This window comes from Mya arenaria, chromosome 1 (genome assembly GCF_026914265.1).
Source record: "Mya arenaria isolate MELC-2E11 chromosome 1, ASM2691426v1".
In the NCBI taxonomy this organism is placed as follows: domain Eukaryota; kingdom Metazoa; phylum Mollusca; class Bivalvia; order Myida; family Myidae; genus Mya; species Mya arenaria.
Genome location: NC_069122.1, coordinates 31146960 through 31165713, shown reverse-complemented (window position 1 = coordinate 31165713; position 18754 = coordinate 31146960). Strand labels below are relative to the sequence as shown.

Genomic DNA, 18754 nt, shown 5'->3' with positions numbered 1-18754 from the left:
TCCTACCGGTATTTAAAGTTCAACTGATATAAACTGTTTCCTATTTAAAGTTCAATATAAATAAACTTTTTCCTATTTTAAGTTCAAGAGATATAAACTGTTTGCTATAGAAAGTTCAACAGTTGAAAACGGTTTCCTGTATAAAATTCAACAGAAAAAACTGTTTCCTACTTAAAGTTCAACAGAAATAAACTGTTTGCTATAGAAAGTTCAACAGTTGAAAACTGTTTCCTCACAGTATAGAATTCAACAGAAAAAAATGTTTCCTATTTAAAGTTCAACAGAAATAAACTGTTTCCTATTTAAAGTTCAACAGAAATAAACTGTTTTTCTTATTTAAAGTTCAACAGAAATAAACTGTTTCCTATTTAAAATTCAACAGATATAAACTGTTCCTTATTTAAAATTCAAATGAAGTAGACAATACCTTGCCAAATAGGAATTATCTGTTTCAGTGTATAAAGAACACAATGAGTTGATGTTAATGTTTATCTGTTTTTGTTTTATTTTTTATTTGGTATTTTATTATGACATTTGTTAAATTTGCTGTGTGCTTCACAGTTACATCATTGATTTAGACAATACTAGAGAATGGATATGATGAGACTGTGAACATTACAGATCATGTATTTATTGTTGGACACATATTTAAAATAATCATCCACCTTTAACTTTATCAGCACATGGAAATGTCAATGTATTATCATAGCCTTTGTTATGTCTGCATGCAAATTTTCTTTAAAACAATAATAAATACATTTTACAAAATACGTATATGTAGAAAAAATAAATAAACAATCAATGAGAAGGTGGTCATGTTCTTATAAACATTTAGTAAGAATTTACTATTCTTTAACAAAGATACATAATTTCCTAAGTTCTGTTCTGTTAGTTGAATTTAATAACTGGACATACTTAATCACGGACGGTTTTATAAGTTAGTATTCTTTATATGGTTCCTTCTAAGAGCATCACTTTTAGAACAGATACATTGTACATGTAAGATTAACAGGTAATGCTGACTTAAATGATTGTTGGATTTTGCTCCTTTTCGAATGAACAAAGAACAGATGGCCATTAATTGGCATTTATGCATGTTTTACAACAATCTCTGTAACTGTAAACAAAATAAGTTTTAGATGTTATCAGAAAAAAAAGTTATTTTTATTGTCATATAGAAGATACATGTATTATGTTATTGATAAGTTTAAAGGGGCTAGGCATCAAATATGGTCCAAAAATCGGCTTATACATTATTTCCTCAAAACAAACATAAAATTGTCAATGCAAGCTACTACGAGGCTGATATACGACATCACTCTACATTGTGGTTAAAATTTTGAAAAAAAATGCAATATTTATGTTGCTGTCTCATCGGTGTTTCCCCGTTTAAAATAGCGCAAATAAATGGTTCCCCAGTTAAAACACATCTGGTAATGAGTACAGATAAATATACCGATGCTATTTTTAAATTTGGTGGAATTTACGTGGTAGACAACCCTATAGTTATATAGGAAATTTCGAATTGGTAAAAATACTGCAAAAGATGCATGTGTCATAAGCAATGTAGTACATCAGATAGCCGACAATACAATTCAATTCAATATACACAACGATGTCAGTTTTATTTACGTTTTTGACAATTTTCTTTATTTCTTGCAATTGTATTATCAGACGATGTCCAACCCCTTTAATGTGCAATTGAATATATATTTATCCAATAAATGTTTTTAAACCTCGATCCTGTACATGTATGTACAGACATTTTCTTAATGAATGTTTTCCTAGTTTAATCTTGAATAATGTTCATGAAAGTTTGTTAGTTAATCAATGTTATTTCAACAGTACGTAAATAAATCATGGTTTCAAAAAATATTGTTTTTTATACTGTTGTGATATAATGACACCCATAAGTAAACATGTAAGGGGTCTTCACTGTAAATTTTAAATGATCACTCATGGGCACACCTGAAGCATTTTGAACTGTACGCCCATATAAGTTAATGAGCCTTCGACATGTTTAAGCTGCACTCTCACAGATTTACGGTTTTTACACCTTTTATATTTTTTGTCTTGGAAAGAGCAAATTTTTGCGTAAATATCTGCAAACCAATGATAAAAGATTGCTGACAAAAGATCAGAGCACAGATTTTTATATTTCAGTTCAAAAATTAATGTTTTATGGCTTAAACTGTTTAAAAAAAAAATGCATAAAACATGAATTTTTGAACTTACATATAAAAATCTGCGATCTTATTGTTTGTCAGCAGTCTTATATCAATGGTTTTCATGGATTTCCACAAATATTGGCTTGTTCCAAGACAAAAAATAAAAAAGTTGTCAAAACGTCTATCTGTGAGAGTAGCTTTAACGTCTCTATTTAGTTTATCTCAATAAATTATGAGGTAGGAACATTTTGATGAATACATGTTCTCAAAAAAAACAACACTCTTTACCAAAATGCAGAAAAAAAAATGCGCCTAAGTGCCATAATGCGCTTTTAACGCAGAAATAAAATGCGCTTTAAACACAGACAATTTGTGCTTTTAACGCAGAAAAATGCCTTTTGGTTCATTCATGCGCTCTTTTAGTTCAGAAAAAATGCGCTTCAGTCACAAAAAGTGCGCCCTTTTTACTAGTTTTTAATTGAATCAGTAAGAAAAATACAGTGCGTTTTAAATGCACATTTAACACTCTTGAGAAGGGATAGTAATGAAAGAATCGTTTTTAATGCAGTAGTATACATGTACCATACGATTATTAAGCAGTACATACATCCATTAAGTGATTTCGATATTATGTAACTTGGCCTGGTGACCTATGAGCTGGTGTGACCCGTTTCAACTTGACATAGATTTCTGAAAGACAATCATTCTGGGTCTGTTTTATGCTGATCAGATGAAATTTTATTCACAATGCTTTTATACGCTTTGACCTGAAATGGTCTTGCTTTTGACCTGACACAAACTATACTCAATATAAGTTTATATTTGAGGGCGATTTATACATTCACAGGCTTTCAAGCTGGCTGTTCTTTTCCTACTTTTCCCTACTTTTTTGTTAGGCTCCTACTTTTTCTTTTTTGTATTTTTGTAAAAATAGTTCGAGAAATAATAGAAAAGTTTAAACTAAATGCATTGTTTGAAATCTTGATTTTTGTAAGAAGCAATTTCTAGTATTTTTGTATGATAAGTTTGATGCAGTAGGTCTCCATTGTTGCAAGAGGGGTTCTGTGATGAGAATGAGTGGTGCATGTTCGCTAGTCAGAGACACTCATTCCAGGTTCATCTCCTTATCCTGTGGCTTGAAGCACTGGCTTCTAAGCAAAGATAACTACATGTACAATACAATTGATGAATAGGTTTAGTTGTCATTTATTTGCATCCGAAAAGGTAAGTAAAGAGTCCTACTATCCCTACTTTTTGCTCTTAATATCCCTATTTTTCCCTACTTTTTTTTGAAAAAAATCCTACTTTTATCCCTACTTTTTTGTTATTGGTCACTTGATAGCCTGCATTCATAAACACAATAATTCTTATTAATTTTCACTATGATCCGATAAAAAGTATCCTCAACTGCATTGCTGGGAGTATTCTCAAATATTTAAGCGACATTGACATTAACCATAAGTTTGTAAAACTCGCCAATCTGACTAACATACATAAAGATTAGATGAAGTTAGAACCTCGTAGATTGTTTACAATGAACTTGCTTAAAAAGTTGCACATGCCATTTTAGATCAACCAAGCAGCACAATTCTTGACCTAATGTTCCGCTTTGGAGTCCTTTATCGAATGTGATATTATGGCTAGTAGTGCCTATTAACATTCTACCAAAGATTCAAAATGTACACACGCTAATTGTAGAACGGACGGCGGACATTCAACGTTTCTGTTAACAAGATTTGACCTATTGACATTGTTTTTGACCCACATGACCCACTTTTAAAACGCAGTCGAAACTAAACCCAAGAGAACATTCTGACAATGTTTAAACATAATTCGACCAATCACCGCCATTAAATAGTTCGGACAATATTGTTTTTAAATTTGACCTAGTGACCTACTTTTTTATCTAAAGTGACCCAGTTTAAAACATGTCCAAGACTTCATCAAGGAAAATTTTCTGATCAAGTTTCATGAATATTCGACCATACATAATGCCTCTAATGTGTATCAAATATTTATCTAAGATTTAATCTTGTGACCTAGTTTTTGACCCCCATGTGCCCCACTTTTACAAGCGGTCCATATGTCATCAAGGGGTACATCATGACCAAGTTTGAACATAATCCGACCAATCATTACCATTCCGGACAAAAAAAATGTCGAATATTTGACCTAGTGACCTAATTTTCGATCATGTGTGACCCAGTTTTTAACAAGTCAATATTTCATCAAGAAAAACATTCTGATTAAGTTTTATAAATATTTGACCATGTTTAATACCTCTAATATGTTTCAAAGATTTGACCTAGTGACCTAAATGTATATCATATGTGACCCAGTTTTATTAACGACCAAGAGTTCATCAAGGAAAACATTCTGATTAAGTTTTATGATATTTAACCATGTATAATGCCTCTAGTACGTTCCAAAGATTTTTCTAAGATTTGACCTAGTGACCTTGATGTGGCCCACTTTGACAAGTGGTCGAGATTTGATCAAGGGGAACATTCTGACCAATTTTGAACATTTTCTAATCAATGCCTACCAAGATGTGGTACCGGAAGGACGGACGGACGGACAACGCTAAAACAATATCCCCCTCCCGAAACCTTCGATTCGGCGGGGGGAAACTAGGTATGTTTATCAAGGATTGTTAGGTACCGCCTTGGAATGGTCAGTTAAATGTAAATTTCCTGGGGGTTTAAACCAATTTAAGTGCACAAACCTCACTCTTATCCCAACAATCCTAAATACGCAAGAAGTAAATCTTGTCAAACTATGTATTAACTTGAAGCATTTTTTTTATTTAAGCCACGCCGGTAAAGTCAAGAAAAAACAATGACATCGAGGACTTCGATAAATCATGGAAATATTTAAATATATTGAGCCTACATTCATAACATCACGTGATAATGTCAATCAACCACTCACGCAACAATAAAGCATGGAAATTGTGGTCTTCAAAGATGAAATTTGAGCAAATAATTTTCAACATTTGCTGAAGGGTTGTAGCTTTAAGTACCTGTTGTTTTAACACTCATTATGAGTCACCCCTTTTATTTCGGCAAACACACAAAGTGCATTTTACAAAAACATGAGCGAGTATACCTACATGTATCTGCGATTTTTCCCTAAACAACATCGATGCTTTGCTCCGCCCACTAATCTGCCTCATTAGAATATAGTAAGTTAGTGGCCCAGTTTGGAATTTCGATGGTATTTCCCCATACATTTCTTTTGAAAGCATCGTGTGGATCTCGGGAATTGAACAGACGTATGAGACTCAATCATAGTCATATATACTCATTTTCATTTTTTTCAGTAATTAAGTGACACTGAGGCATTAGTAAATGAAAGCGTTTAGATTAATTAGAAAATGCATGCATGGTACTGAATAGTCTAAAATAATAGATGATCAATACGGGATTTGTGTCATATTAAAAATTGAAAAAATCCGTCCAAGTAAAACTATTTGGAGTGGGTTCTGCAAATGTAGGTAACCGCTACATAAATCTCGGAAAATTATAAACCCGGTTTAACAAGGTCAATGTCATTAATCGATTATAAATAGCTTATTTCCGAATGTTTACGGTACCGGTATTTTTTACGTAATCTTATCTCCTTAAAGTTGTTTACGAGTGGTGTTTCTCGTCAAATATGGCTGATCTACAGAGTAAGTTATTACTGTGTGGTGTCGGTTTATAACTTCGACACCCATTAAAACATTATTCTTCTTGACCTAGGTTAGCTCTGCTTGATTGTTGACACCACAATTGTTGTGCTTGTTATGAACACATACAGCAAAAAAGCGGACCATGTGCAATGTCATGTAGTCAGATATTTGGTGTCATTATGTATATAATTTTTGACATGCATTAAAGACATCGCAAAATGTGTGCGGTTCGATTGAGTTTTTTCTTGAAGGGGTTTAAAAAGGATTTTATACGACTGACATTGTCAAGAAACATCATGCAGAGTAAGGCAGACAATGCGGACAAATCTGCTGTACTACCAGGTAATTAAATGATAAATAAAAGTATGTCTGCAATCAGGATCAGAATGTCAATACGACAATAGTCAATCTATCATCAACTTTCACATCAAGATTTCAGCACTCAGTATGACATTAAACAGAGATAGATAGATAGACTAGATTTCTTTACTGTATAAAGCAAAGAAATGTCATAAAAACACTAGAAAGGTCACAAAAAACCAGGATTACCAAAAAATCAATTAAATTGTAAACATTGTTATACCAATACCAGAGTAGTATAAGAGTTATTCACAAATGCATGCTTGTATTGTGTTGTTCTAAGTTCCTGTGTGTTCGAATAAAAATAATACCTTTGCCTTGATGTGTTCATACAGCATCACACAAGAAAATATGCGATCAATACTAACATTTATATAAAAATATATTCATTACGATTTAAAAAATTAACAGTGCCTTCTGCAATTTGTATTTGTTTTTAAAGAAAGTAAACAACAACAAACATTTGCATAAAGAATTTTTGTAACCTTGTATATCATTGGTTAAATAACCTTATGCTAATCCTAATCAGAGCGCAATATTGAAATAATGACGTCATAACTCCTTGCGTGTTACATGTGTATGATATGAACATTGAGTTTTATCCATACAAAGGTCTAGGCCTATGTTTATATTATATTCTATTTCTCATGGTGTTTACATAGTTGTTTAATGAGCGTGCATCACTATTATGAATATAAATCAATAAAGCTTTTTAATAATGCACCAGTCAATTGTAACCACGCCCCCCCCCCCCCTCAGGTCCGGGGAATAGCAGGGACTTTGACTTTCAGTCCAGCCAACCCTGGCTAAAATCCCCGCCCTGCGGAGACGAACAGATGGTAAAATCCCCGCCAAGTGCCCCCGCACCCCAGGGACCCATTCCCCGCTATATTTAAAGAAAGGACAAAACCACCGCATTCACCCGGCACTGCGGGGCCACCTGAAAGGTAAAAACACGGCCCATTTCCCCGGCTATCCCCGGTATACCCCCGAACCTGGGGGGGGGGGGAGGGGGGTTACAATTGACTGGTGCATAACTATCACAGTTATGAGAACTTTTTTTGCCAACAGCTTGAATAAGCTTGAGTTTGAATTTTTTACTTTCTTTTTATTTCATTTCAGATATGCGAAAGTCATATCATGATGCTGATTCCATCTTTGATGTTAACGACCTCAGCAGTCGCAATCCGATGAAGCAGTTTGAGGCGTGGTTTAATGACATCTGTGCACACAAAAGTATAGAGGAACCCAATGCTATGGCCATAGCTACAGCAACCAAGTAAGGAAAAAAATAAAACATCGAAATTTATAAAGAAAATCCAAGAAACCAAATCTTCAGAAGGATACTTAAAGCAGAACAGATATTTTGTCCTCATTTGGCTAAAATTTAAAAACAATCTTGAAATGGCCAGAAGAGGTTATGTGATGGCACAGTGTTCGTTGTCCATGCGATACAGTCTTCAGTTCTGATTTTATCTTAATCAGACATATTATCACTTATACAGTATCCATGAGAGCTTGGCTCCTTTCTTAAACCAGCCAGATCTGGATTCACCAAAAATGGATGTGGTGTCCGTATTATGTGGTTTGAAAGGCACTTTATTCAAATATGTTCATAAGATTGAAACGTAAATGTGAATTTGAGAGAAGGCTTATCTTAAATAAGTCTTGTTGTGGAACAGTGGGGAAGTGGTCATTATAGATACTTACACAGAAAATGTATTGACTAAAAGGTCCTGCCTTACTTTACCTACTAAAAGCAGTCAAAACATTCTCAGCCAATTTAGTGTTTCATTTTTAGCTCCACTGGCCGAAGGCCATGGAGCTTATGTCGTCACAGATTGTCCGTCGTGCGTGCGTGCGTGCGTGCGTGCGTGCGTGCGTGCGTAAACTTTTACTTTAAACGACATCTCCTCTGAAACTGATAAGCGGATTTTGACAAAACTTCACAGGAATGTTCCTTGGGTGGTCCTTTACCAAAATTGCTCAAATGGTTCCGGTCCATTGCACAAGATGGCCGCCAGAGCTAAAAATAGCAAAATCTTTAAACGACATCTCCTCTGAAACGGTTCGGCAGATTTTGATGAAACTTGACAGTAATGTTCCTTGGGTGGTCCTTTATTAAAATTGCTCAAATGGTTCTGGTCCATTGCACAATATGGCCGCCACAGCTAAAAATAGCAAAATCTTTAAACGACATCTCCTCTGAAACGGATTGGCAGATTTTGATGAAACTTGACAGAATTGTTCCTTGGGTGGTCCTTAACCAAAATTGCTCAAATGGTTTCGGTCCGCTGCACAACATGGCTGCCAGGGCAAAAAAATAGAAAAACCTTTAAAGAACATCTTCTCAGAAACCGATGATCAGATTTTGATGAAACTTAACAGAAATGTTCCTTGGATGGTCATTAACCAAAATTTGTTAAATGGTTCCAGTCCACTGCACACCATGGCTGCCAGAGCTAAAAAATAAAAAAAAACTTTATACGACTTGTCGTCGAAACCGATGACCTTTTTTCGATAAAACTTGACAGAAATGTTTGTTTGGTGCTCCTTTACTCAAATTGCCCAAATCATTTCGGTCAACTGCACAACATGGCAGCCAGAGCTATTAAAGTAAAAAAATTTTTTAAATAACTTCTCCTCAAAAATTGATGATTGTATTTCTATGAAACTTGACGAAAATGTTCGTTGGGTGGTCTTTGCTTGAACCTTTTGGCCAGTGGAGCACAGGCACTGATGTGCCTCTTGTTTTACCTTACATGAAAGGGGCTGTTTAACGGCCCCTTCCCTCGGAAAATAAGCCTAGTTTTTCCCCTAAAATGAAAATTCTCCTCTGATAAAATTCAATATTATTTTTTTATTTTTTTTTATGTCCCCGAAGGTGGACATATTAAAATCCCACCGTCCGTCCGTCAGGCTCTGTAACTTACCCTTGTATGGACAGATTTTAAAATAACTAGCCACATGTGTTCCACATACCAAGACGATGTGTCGCGTGCAAGACCCGTGTCCCTACCTCAAAGGTCAAGGTCACACTTAGTGTTTATTCACAATGGAGTGCTGCATATAAGGACATAGAGTATAGGTTGTCGTGTCCGGGCTGTAACTTTCCCTTGTATGGACAGATTTTAAAATAACTTGCCACATGTGTTCCACATACCAAGACGACGTGTCGCGTGCAAGACCTGTGTCCCTCCTTCAAAGGTCAAGGTCACACTTAGTGTTTATTCACAATGGAGTGCTGCATATAAGGACATAGAGTATAAGTTGTCGTGTCAGGGCTGTTACTTTCCCTTGTATGGACAGATTTTAAAATCACTTGCTACATGTGTTCCAAATACGAAGACGACGTTCGTTTGCAAGACCCATGTCCCTACCTCTAAGGTGAAAGATACACTAAGTGTTTATTCACAAGGGAATTCTGAATATAAGGACATAACAGTGTAGGTTGTCAAGTATAGGTGGTATTTTTTTATGTTCAGAGGCAATTTAAAATAACTTGCCATATGTATTTGACACGTAAAGGCAAGATCAACTTTTCATGTACTGACCTTGTTCGTAGGTCAATGTCACATTCGGGGGCATTTGTCACATACTGTGACAGCTCTTATTTTTTTTTTAGAAAGTCTTTTTTCCTGTACAGGTTCATTTACGATTAACTCTACATCCTAATACATTATGTGATGTAAAGTTTCTTTGATAATTGAAATCAAAAATCATTGATTTTCATCACATTCAGAGGTCAGTATGAAATATTATCTGTCATGAATTATTGCAATAGATAATTCCACCCAAAGAATTGATATTTTTTGTGTCTTTTAAAGGGAAAATAAACTATTAAATCATTTCCTAATTCGCAGGAGACTAGACAGCTTTTCCTTTTAGCTGTAAATTTCCCAATTTCAGCATTTTCACGATGCAAAATTACCCAAAATGTCTAGGGTCTTTTTTCCAAAATGGGCAGAAAAAGCCCTGTCAAGAAATGTCGCATAACTGGAAGTATTTCAACAAAAAAATCACACAAAAGGTATTCAGAACATTGATTCTTTCTTGACTGACTGTAAGTCAGCAGGTACATCTTGTCTATCCACTAGCACACAAAATATGACCGAGTCCAAACTTTCTGAGCCGGATCATTCTGTTTCTGATGAAGTCGAACCCCAGTCCCAGCAAGATCCTGAACATTCTGTTGAGCCTAGTGGCCCTCTAATTTCGGAACCACGGAGAAAAAATGTCCAACTGTCTGGAAGTTTTTATTGTGAAAGCGAGCCTGAGGTACAAGTCATCTCCCCACCGAATAAAAAAACTTACAGTAATGCTGAGGCTAATTTAGTGGAGGAGTTTTATATAAGAACAGGAAAAAAAGAGAGAGATGGACTTGTAATCTAACAATCAAATATTAAAAGAGGTATGAAAGTAAAATAATAAAAAAAATTAACATGCACATTTTCCCCCTTTTTGTACTTAAACGCCGCAAAATTTTCCCCTTCTCAAAGGCAAACAAAGGGATAACCCTGACTGACCAAGATTGTCTCCCCTACTGGTAATTTTTGGCTTTAATCTTTTCAAAAACCCTTGCTACCACATGTATAACTGGGTGCAGTGTTTTAATGGCGGTTGTTTTGACACTTTAAGTATGCTAGTCTTAAATTAAATGTTACGAGGATGTCAAACTCAGGTATTTATTATATAATGTTCTGTCATTGAGTAAACTTCCTTTTCACTAACCGGCTGTTTAATTCCTATTCAAGTTGCAAATTATACTTTAAACTTGTCATGGCTACCCCGTATTAAATTCATGAGCATTAAATAAATAAAATTCAGAATTTGAGCAACCCTGGAGAGCATATTACCGGAGTTTGCGGACTTATGATAATTTTCGGCCACTGTTGTTTTTCTTGCAGATCGGGTATTCCCTCAGTAAGGATGGTTCTGTGCAAGGGTCTGAGCCCGGAGGGATTCACCTTTTACACCAACTTCGCCAGCAAGAAGGGCAACGAACTGGTTCGTATAAACATGATCTAAAAACTTTCACAACCAGACACATTATCATAATCAATCCTTATTTTACTGTCATTAATGATACCCAAAAGGTAATATATATCATGTTTGCTTTGTCTTTTAGCTAGTTTGTATCTTGATTATATGCATTATAGGGTCTTCTAAAGACTTGCCATAAATGTTTACCATGCTGAGGCATTGTTCAACTCCATGTTACAATATGTTGCTATTGCATGGAAGAGCATTACCAGCATGTCTGTGTCAAAGGCTCGACATTCAACAGACTCGAAATGAGGCCATTTGGTGTCTAGATTTTTGTTGAAATGTGGGAACTCTATAACAGGATAAATTTCTAGATCAGGAATTTTCCATATATATGTTTGTGCCATAATTATTTGACTTGAAGATATAAAGCACAATTTAGTGCTTTTTCATGTCATTTTTGGAATAATCTTGAAGAACAATTTCTCCACAAGCTGGTATCATAAGTAATGACAGTATACCGGTTCATCACTGTTGATTTAAACTGTACATGAGTGGCATCCCACAAAAAGCTGGGTAGCAAAGTCTTCAGTGGTATATGCAAAAAGGGGTATTTAGAAAAATAATTCAAATACCAATAACTCTTTTAAACAAAGCAGAGAAGAAACAGAAAATATCAGTTCAGTGTTTTTATTGGAAGTTGGAAAATGCTGGAATTTGTATGATACTAAGATGTTTTTAAACTCACATGAAATTTTCATCTGTAAATTTCAGGCTGAAAATCCCAACTGTTCTCTGATGTTTTACTGGGAACCTTTGAAGAGATCTGTAAGTTTTTATGAGTTTGTATTTTTATGAAAAATAAATCCAGGTATTTTCTTAGCCTGTGTGTTGTCGTTGTTAAGCCATTAGCATCATCAGTAATTAAAAATGTATATATATGTAAAAAAACAAACATTTATATTGGTACACATCTGTATTTAAGACATTTACTTGGAATTTGGTATATATTACTTTATTTAAGACAAATATGATGTCAAGATGATAACTTAGAAAAGGGTTGACAGATTAAAGTAATTTTTGTTACCCATGTTTCAGACCATCAAATGCAGGTCAAGTTTGACTTAAGACAAAAAAACTGCCAAATTCTAATAGAAGTATTGCCCTTTCAAAATTATATTACCAAAGAAACCAAAAACATACTATTAAATGATATTTGGTATGTTGGTTTGGTACATGGGTTTAACTTTTAACACCATAATACGTATATGTTCATGTGTATTTTTGTCTGTCTTGTGAAAACTCCAATTTTAAACCAATTATAGAGTTATACAATGTAAACTTCTGGGACAAGTCCATCCGTCAGAAATTTAACATATTAGCTTAATTAATGCCACAAGGATATATGATTCATGAATAGTAACAATTTTGTTCATGATATTCAAATTCATGACTAAAGTTTCTTTAATATATTTACATAAAGGTACACGAATATTTATTTTCATTATTTGTAAAATTTCAAGACATTTTGCAACATTTAAAACGATGATCTTTATGAGCTCTTAGCTTTCGATCAAATTCTTAAATATTTAGAATGTATTATAAGTTGTCACTTGTATATTTTCATAAAATAAATGTGTTAAATCAAAAACTTAAAACACAACACCACAAAACACATTTGGAACTCCTTGGTCATTTTCCATCGAAAACAATCTTGGATGTATGCTGGTACATCAGAAGAAGTATTTTGTAAAAATTTAGATAATAGGGTTAATTTTTTGTAGTGTTTGAACATGTATTTTAGTTTAAAATGTTTGCCAGTGAAGTGAATTATTGCATATTTAATTAAGATTCCCTAGAGTAAAGTGTATATGTTTAACTACTAAATTGAAATTACTATGCGATCTACTTGCAGCATTATTAATCATAAAGATTTCTGACATTGTAAACTGTACATATACATCCAAGGCTGTTTTCGATGGAATATGGCCAAGGAGTTCCGAATGCACAAAAGAATGCTAGTACAAAAATAATCATTTTCAATAAATGTACAAAAACCTAGGTACGTGTGGAGGGTATCGCAGAACTTATACCAGAGGAGAAGTCGGAGGAGTATTTCCAATCTCGGCCAAAAGAAAGCCAGCTTGGTGCTATGGTTAGCAAACAGAGCTCCGTCATTGAAAACAGACAAGTAAGAACAGCATACTGTATAAAACTTAGACAAGTGTTAATAAGTGTCCTTTGAATTAAGACTTAAAGGGGCTAGACACCAGATGGTCCCAAAAAGCGGCAAATACATTATTTCCACAAAACAAATAGAATAGGCAATGTGAGCTATTATGAGGCCGATAATACATCATTTTACATGATTAAAAGAATATTTTGGCTCTCTCTCAGCTGAGTTGACCCATTTAAAAGTAAGGCATACTGGTTTCCCAGATTATAGTGTTATATTTAGCATGTCAAAGTCACATGATTAGTACTTTGATTTAATAATATTTTATTGCATGAGAACATATTTCACAATGAAGATATCAATACAAATTTCAACACAATATTTAGACCGACATTATAAAATCAAGCATGCAAAGGGATTGGGCCACGAGTTATGCCAACATCAGTTACGGCCCTCTTCCGATTAGTGATTAGTACTCGTACATATATAGACGCTCTTTTTAAATTAACTGAGATTTACGTGGTAGATAAAGCTAATAAGTTTTGAATCGGAAAATATGCAAAAAAAACACCAAAACTTACATGTGTTGTAAGCGATATGGTTCATCACTTGGTAAGATGTGTTGAACATAACGATATCAATTTAATGTAAGTTTTTGCCAACTTTCTATATTTCTTTCAATTGTATCATCTGGTGTCTAGTCCCTTTAAAATTTAAGATATGACCATATCCAAATCAATGTATAGTTATGTGAGTTTTATATGCCTGATGACCCCATATTGTGTTAGTATCACTTGAAAGGTTCTATGAAGAGAATGTGCAAAAATATACACACACACACACACACACCCCATTTTTTTTTATCATAAACAAGCTTTTTAAGCCTTGAAACGTTGCTGCTTTTTCCAAAATAGGTAATATCAAAACTGATTTTCAGTGAAAACAAAATGATAAAATAAAAATTGCAATAACTACTTCATGTATTCATTTTTTTGCCCATTTATTATGGTATGTTATACTTATTACTAAATGCTAAGTACAGGATGCGGTACAGGATGCCCTCTCTGTAATTAAGATTGAGAATGCTACTTCTGATTGATATCTTGTTTAACTGCAAGTGATGCACATAATTTATATTTGCCTTACTTAAATTCAGTGCAAAAAGTTCATAATTTATTTTATAAATATCTCAGAGATTAAATACTTCTTGCGGGACCAGAACGTGGCTGTTATCTGGCTTAATGAAACATGGATTCTTTGAAAATTAACAGTACTAAACTTCAAAGTGAGTTAATTTTCTTAGGAGAAAGGCAACATACCTGTTTTATTGTTTAAATCAATTGGGTTTGAGCTAAATTTGTGGAAATGTATGGTGTGTAATGTCATATACATGAAATGCTAGTAATGGCATTTTTTCCAACCTAAAATGTTGTCTTTTGGCATTGAAATGTGTAGGGAAATTAATAAGTAGTGTATAACCTTAAATATATGTACTAGTATGTCAGAGTGTGAGTAATCCATGAAAGTTAGCTCAGTTAGTAGACTGACTTGCAAGCATGGGATCCCATGTTCAATCCTTGAACTGGCTGCATACATTTCTGTGACATTTGATGCCCAATATGGGAAGGTTGATAGTTGAACTGAGAATTATGATAAGTTAAGAGGATTACAATGGCTAAATATTCCTAATTTGGAACTATGGGAAAAAATCAGGCAAACTTGGGTGAAGGTCACATTACTGACTCCTGAAGGTCAGAGAGTATGGGAGCTACATGTATGGGCTGATTAGCTGGCTGATAAGAGGACCTGATTTGCAAGCAGGTCCTGGGTTTAATTTTCTGTCGGCCACATATTGGTACATTTTTGAATCTGTGACAATTTAACCAAACAGCCTTTGAAATGACAATCTTGTTTATACTTCATATTCATTAATAAGATTATGCTATTTATTTGCATGAATGTCTATTTTAGGGCATTTCTTATACTGTATACTTTTCTGATTAATCAGCTATCTGCTTGGAGCAGAAAGTTGTAATGGCACTTCCTTCTCACCTAGGCGACCTGTGTTTGATTTCTGGCCTTGGCCAAGTGAGTTTGGTTTGTGGTTTAATCTGGGTACTCTACTTTCCCCCACTTCACAAGACCACACCCTCACATAACTTCAGGCCAATGAGAGTGATATATTGTTGTAAAAATTTGTTTCACAATAGTGGTAAATATATAAGTTTAAACACCTGGTTAATGAATGTCGTGTGTTTCAGGTCCTGGACAAGAAGCTGAAGGATCTGAGGGAACAGTTTGACAGTGTGGAGCGTGTTGACAAACCTAAATACTGGTAAATGTTTTGTCGTTTGTCTTAGCGCTGATGTAGTTAATACATGTAGTATCAGCATTATTGGTGTCTTTCAAAAACTTAAACCCTAAGCAATAACTCAAAAATGGGTCAAGGTATTTATTCATAAAACTTCACCCTAGCTTATGTTATATTACTATTGTAAATAATCATTTATGAAGCAAGGCCCATTACTAGAGCCTTTTAGTACTTTCTCTTTGCCTTTAAAATCCTTAGTTTTAAAACTTACGAAAGTAAAGTTCCTACCTCAAAGGTCAAGGTAACACATGTTTATCATTTTGGAATGCTGCATACAAAGCTGATGTGTTGCTTGCAAGACCATGACCTTACCTAAAAGTTCAAGGTCATACTAAGTTTAATCGTTAGATGGTCATGTTTGGGGTGTAACTGTGTCATGTACTGTGATATTTTAAAGTACCACATGTGTTAGGTACATAAAGATGACATGTTGCATGCAAGACACACGTCCCTAATCCTTACTGCATCATTCCTCCACATTTGACATCAACCATCATGGGGGGGGGGGGGCAGACAATTGCTTATAATTTATGAATGTAGACATTATCCATTGAACTGGATGGCACTTCAGGAGCATTCACCACTCACTGTAACAGCTCTTGTTGTACATATCTATTTATAAAAATCCTCTTTTTGTTTTCCTACAGGGGAGGGTTTCTTATTCGACCATATGCGTTCGAGTTCTGGCAGGGACAGACAAACCGACTTCATGATCGACTAACGTTCCGTAAACTAGCGGAGGGCGAGAAGTTTAATCCTGATGTCATGACGAAAGGCGAAGAGGAATGGATCATTGAACGATTGTCTTCCTGATCTTGTTTTGTGCAGTTATCTATTTGGTTTGGACTGCCATTGAGTGGCATTGTGTGATTTATTCCCACAGACTTCTAAGCCAGTTATATGGCAAATTATTCATGGTATCAAATGCCATTGAAATAGATAATGTTATTTATTTGTACTACTTTTGAATATCTATCGAAGAGAAAAATGTATGATATACACACAGGCCAGCTTACATGTGTTAAGTTTATTATCTTTATATTTGCTTAGGGACTGTTTTACTCCGTGTTTTCCACGAACACAAACGATTTTGCCATGCACAATGTGTAAGAAGAAAAAATAAGGATTTTTTTAAAGTTAAATTGAGTGTGCAAGAAAAGATAAGGATTAAATTAAATTGAGTGCTTATTGCTCGATTAATACAACTATACATATTTTATAAATCAGAGGTAGGCATCTGAATAATGTTGTGTTGTTTAAAAGGACATAATAGTTTTGGGTTATAAGACATGGTGTTTTTTCATTTAACTATAACATGGGTAAACTATAACGAGTGTTTACTTTAACAAGGGTTAAATAAAACCAGGCAAAAGCTAAGGCTTGCTAAAAGCATAACTAAGCTTTAAGAAAAATGAGCTTTTTCACAGTTTTCCAAATAATTGAGATCTATTATATTGCAAGTTGTCTTATATGATTCGATTGAAGCATTGATGACAAAATCAGCTGATTCTGTGACAAAAAATAAAATAAATGTTGAAACTGTCAATCTGTGAGAGTGCAGCTTAATATGTAATCTGCATGCAGTGGACAGAGACAGTTGATGAATGTTTAAAAAAAGTGAAACACTGAACTTAAAACATGAGTTATAATGTAACAGCCCTATTTTTCAAAGGCTCCCCAGGGGATTTTGTTCAGAATTCCAGGGGATTTGGGTCACATACCAGGGGATTACAAGAAACACCCATTCTCCTACACATGTAAGATCGATGATGCTATGGGTACAACATATTTATCATTATCATTCCCCTAATGAATGGCAATGGAAATACCTTGAACTATTAAATTTATGGGAGTTTTGTTACTTTTGCTGATTTTGTAGAATTTGATGGTAAATTTGATCAACAATATTCCATGTACTGTTTACAACTTTGTGTGCTTTACATTTCGAGTCAATCCTGTTGTTATTTTTTGTAGAACTGTTGTTATACAAACTCCGTATAGAATAATAAAGAAAAAACATTAATTCATGTTTTAGTCATTCTGTGTTCATGGCAATGTATTAATAGATTTTCAAACATTTGTGAAAATCTGTTTATTCAACGAATGGTGTTGGCATCGTCCAAAGGTGAAAGTATGGCAGTACGTATTTATCAATTTAATGATATCTCATTATCAACGTCGTTTAGAGAGATGGGCGGAAAACATGGGAACTAGTCATTTCGTACCCTCCGATTTTTGGTAATTTCGTACCCTTTAGATAGTCATTTCTTACCCGGCTAATAGTCATTTCGTACCCTATATTTTATTTTGATTTTTGTCCTGAAATACAATGTTTAAATGAATACAAATGTATTGTTTTAATACATGAATCTTATATGACTTTTGTGTTTTAGTTTGATCAAAATTAGTTTTAAAAAAACAATTCGTATATCAATGAAAGTAGAACTAACCTTGGAACTATAGAGATCTTTTCATTCATACTAGTTTTTATGGTATGGCATTTTGAATAAATGCCCATTACATTGTATTAATCAAAGCAGTGTGTTTCTTGTATTTTCTCCAACATGCATTACTAGTTCAACCAGCTTGCGGTCGCCTTGATAACCTTATAAGTGTACAATATATTGAAACGGTCCGCTGTAGGCGGCGGATGTGCGTTCATAGTGTAACGATCCGCTGTAGGAGGCAGATGTGCGTTAATAATAGCATTCCATTATAAACGAAAGTACGTTCATAGTACTATGTTAACTTCGTTGGTAATATGCAAATTAGCAAAGCCCGAACTCTGTGTGAATAGAGAATTTAGTGTATATAAAGACCAGTGGACCATGCTTTTCCTTGAAGGGATCTGTTGTTGCGTCTTTGAGGTCGCACGTTACAATATGAAAAGAGTTGGGCTCTTATGAATATTTGCCCGATCGGCCCTGTCAACAGATCATTGAGAGTCATTTTAAGCCAATTTCAAAAAGTAACCGCTATATTTATGCAATGTCCTAGATCAATGTCCTAAGGCAAAGGCC

The 18754-nt window shown here is 34.4% G+C and overlaps 1 protein-coding gene across 2 annotated transcripts; it reads left to right on the top strand.

Moving 5' to 3' along the window:
* The first annotated feature begins 5742 nt into the window (after nucleotides 1-5742).
* LOC128240722 (pyridoxine-5'-phosphate oxidase-like) lies at nucleotides 5743-17757 on the top strand. Of its 2 annotated transcripts, none has more exons than XM_052957525.1 (7): nucleotides 5743-5841; nucleotides 7324-7480; nucleotides 11109-11208; nucleotides 11962-12015; nucleotides 13250-13378; nucleotides 15625-15698; nucleotides 16382-17757. In XM_052957525.1, the coding sequence occupies exons 1-7, from the start codon at nucleotides 5826-5828 to the stop codon at nucleotides 16545-16547; spliced, it is 696 nt and encodes a 231-aa protein (XP_052813485.1). In that variant the 5' UTR covers nucleotides 5743-5825; the 3' UTR covers nucleotides 16548-17757. The 2 variants fall into 2 exon arrangements, with proteins under 2 accessions (XP_052813485.1, XP_052813475.1); XM_052957515.1 differs by lacking the exon at nucleotides 5743-5841 and adding an exon at nucleotides 5909-6183.
* The last annotated feature ends 997 nt before the right edge of the window (nucleotides 17758-18754 follow it).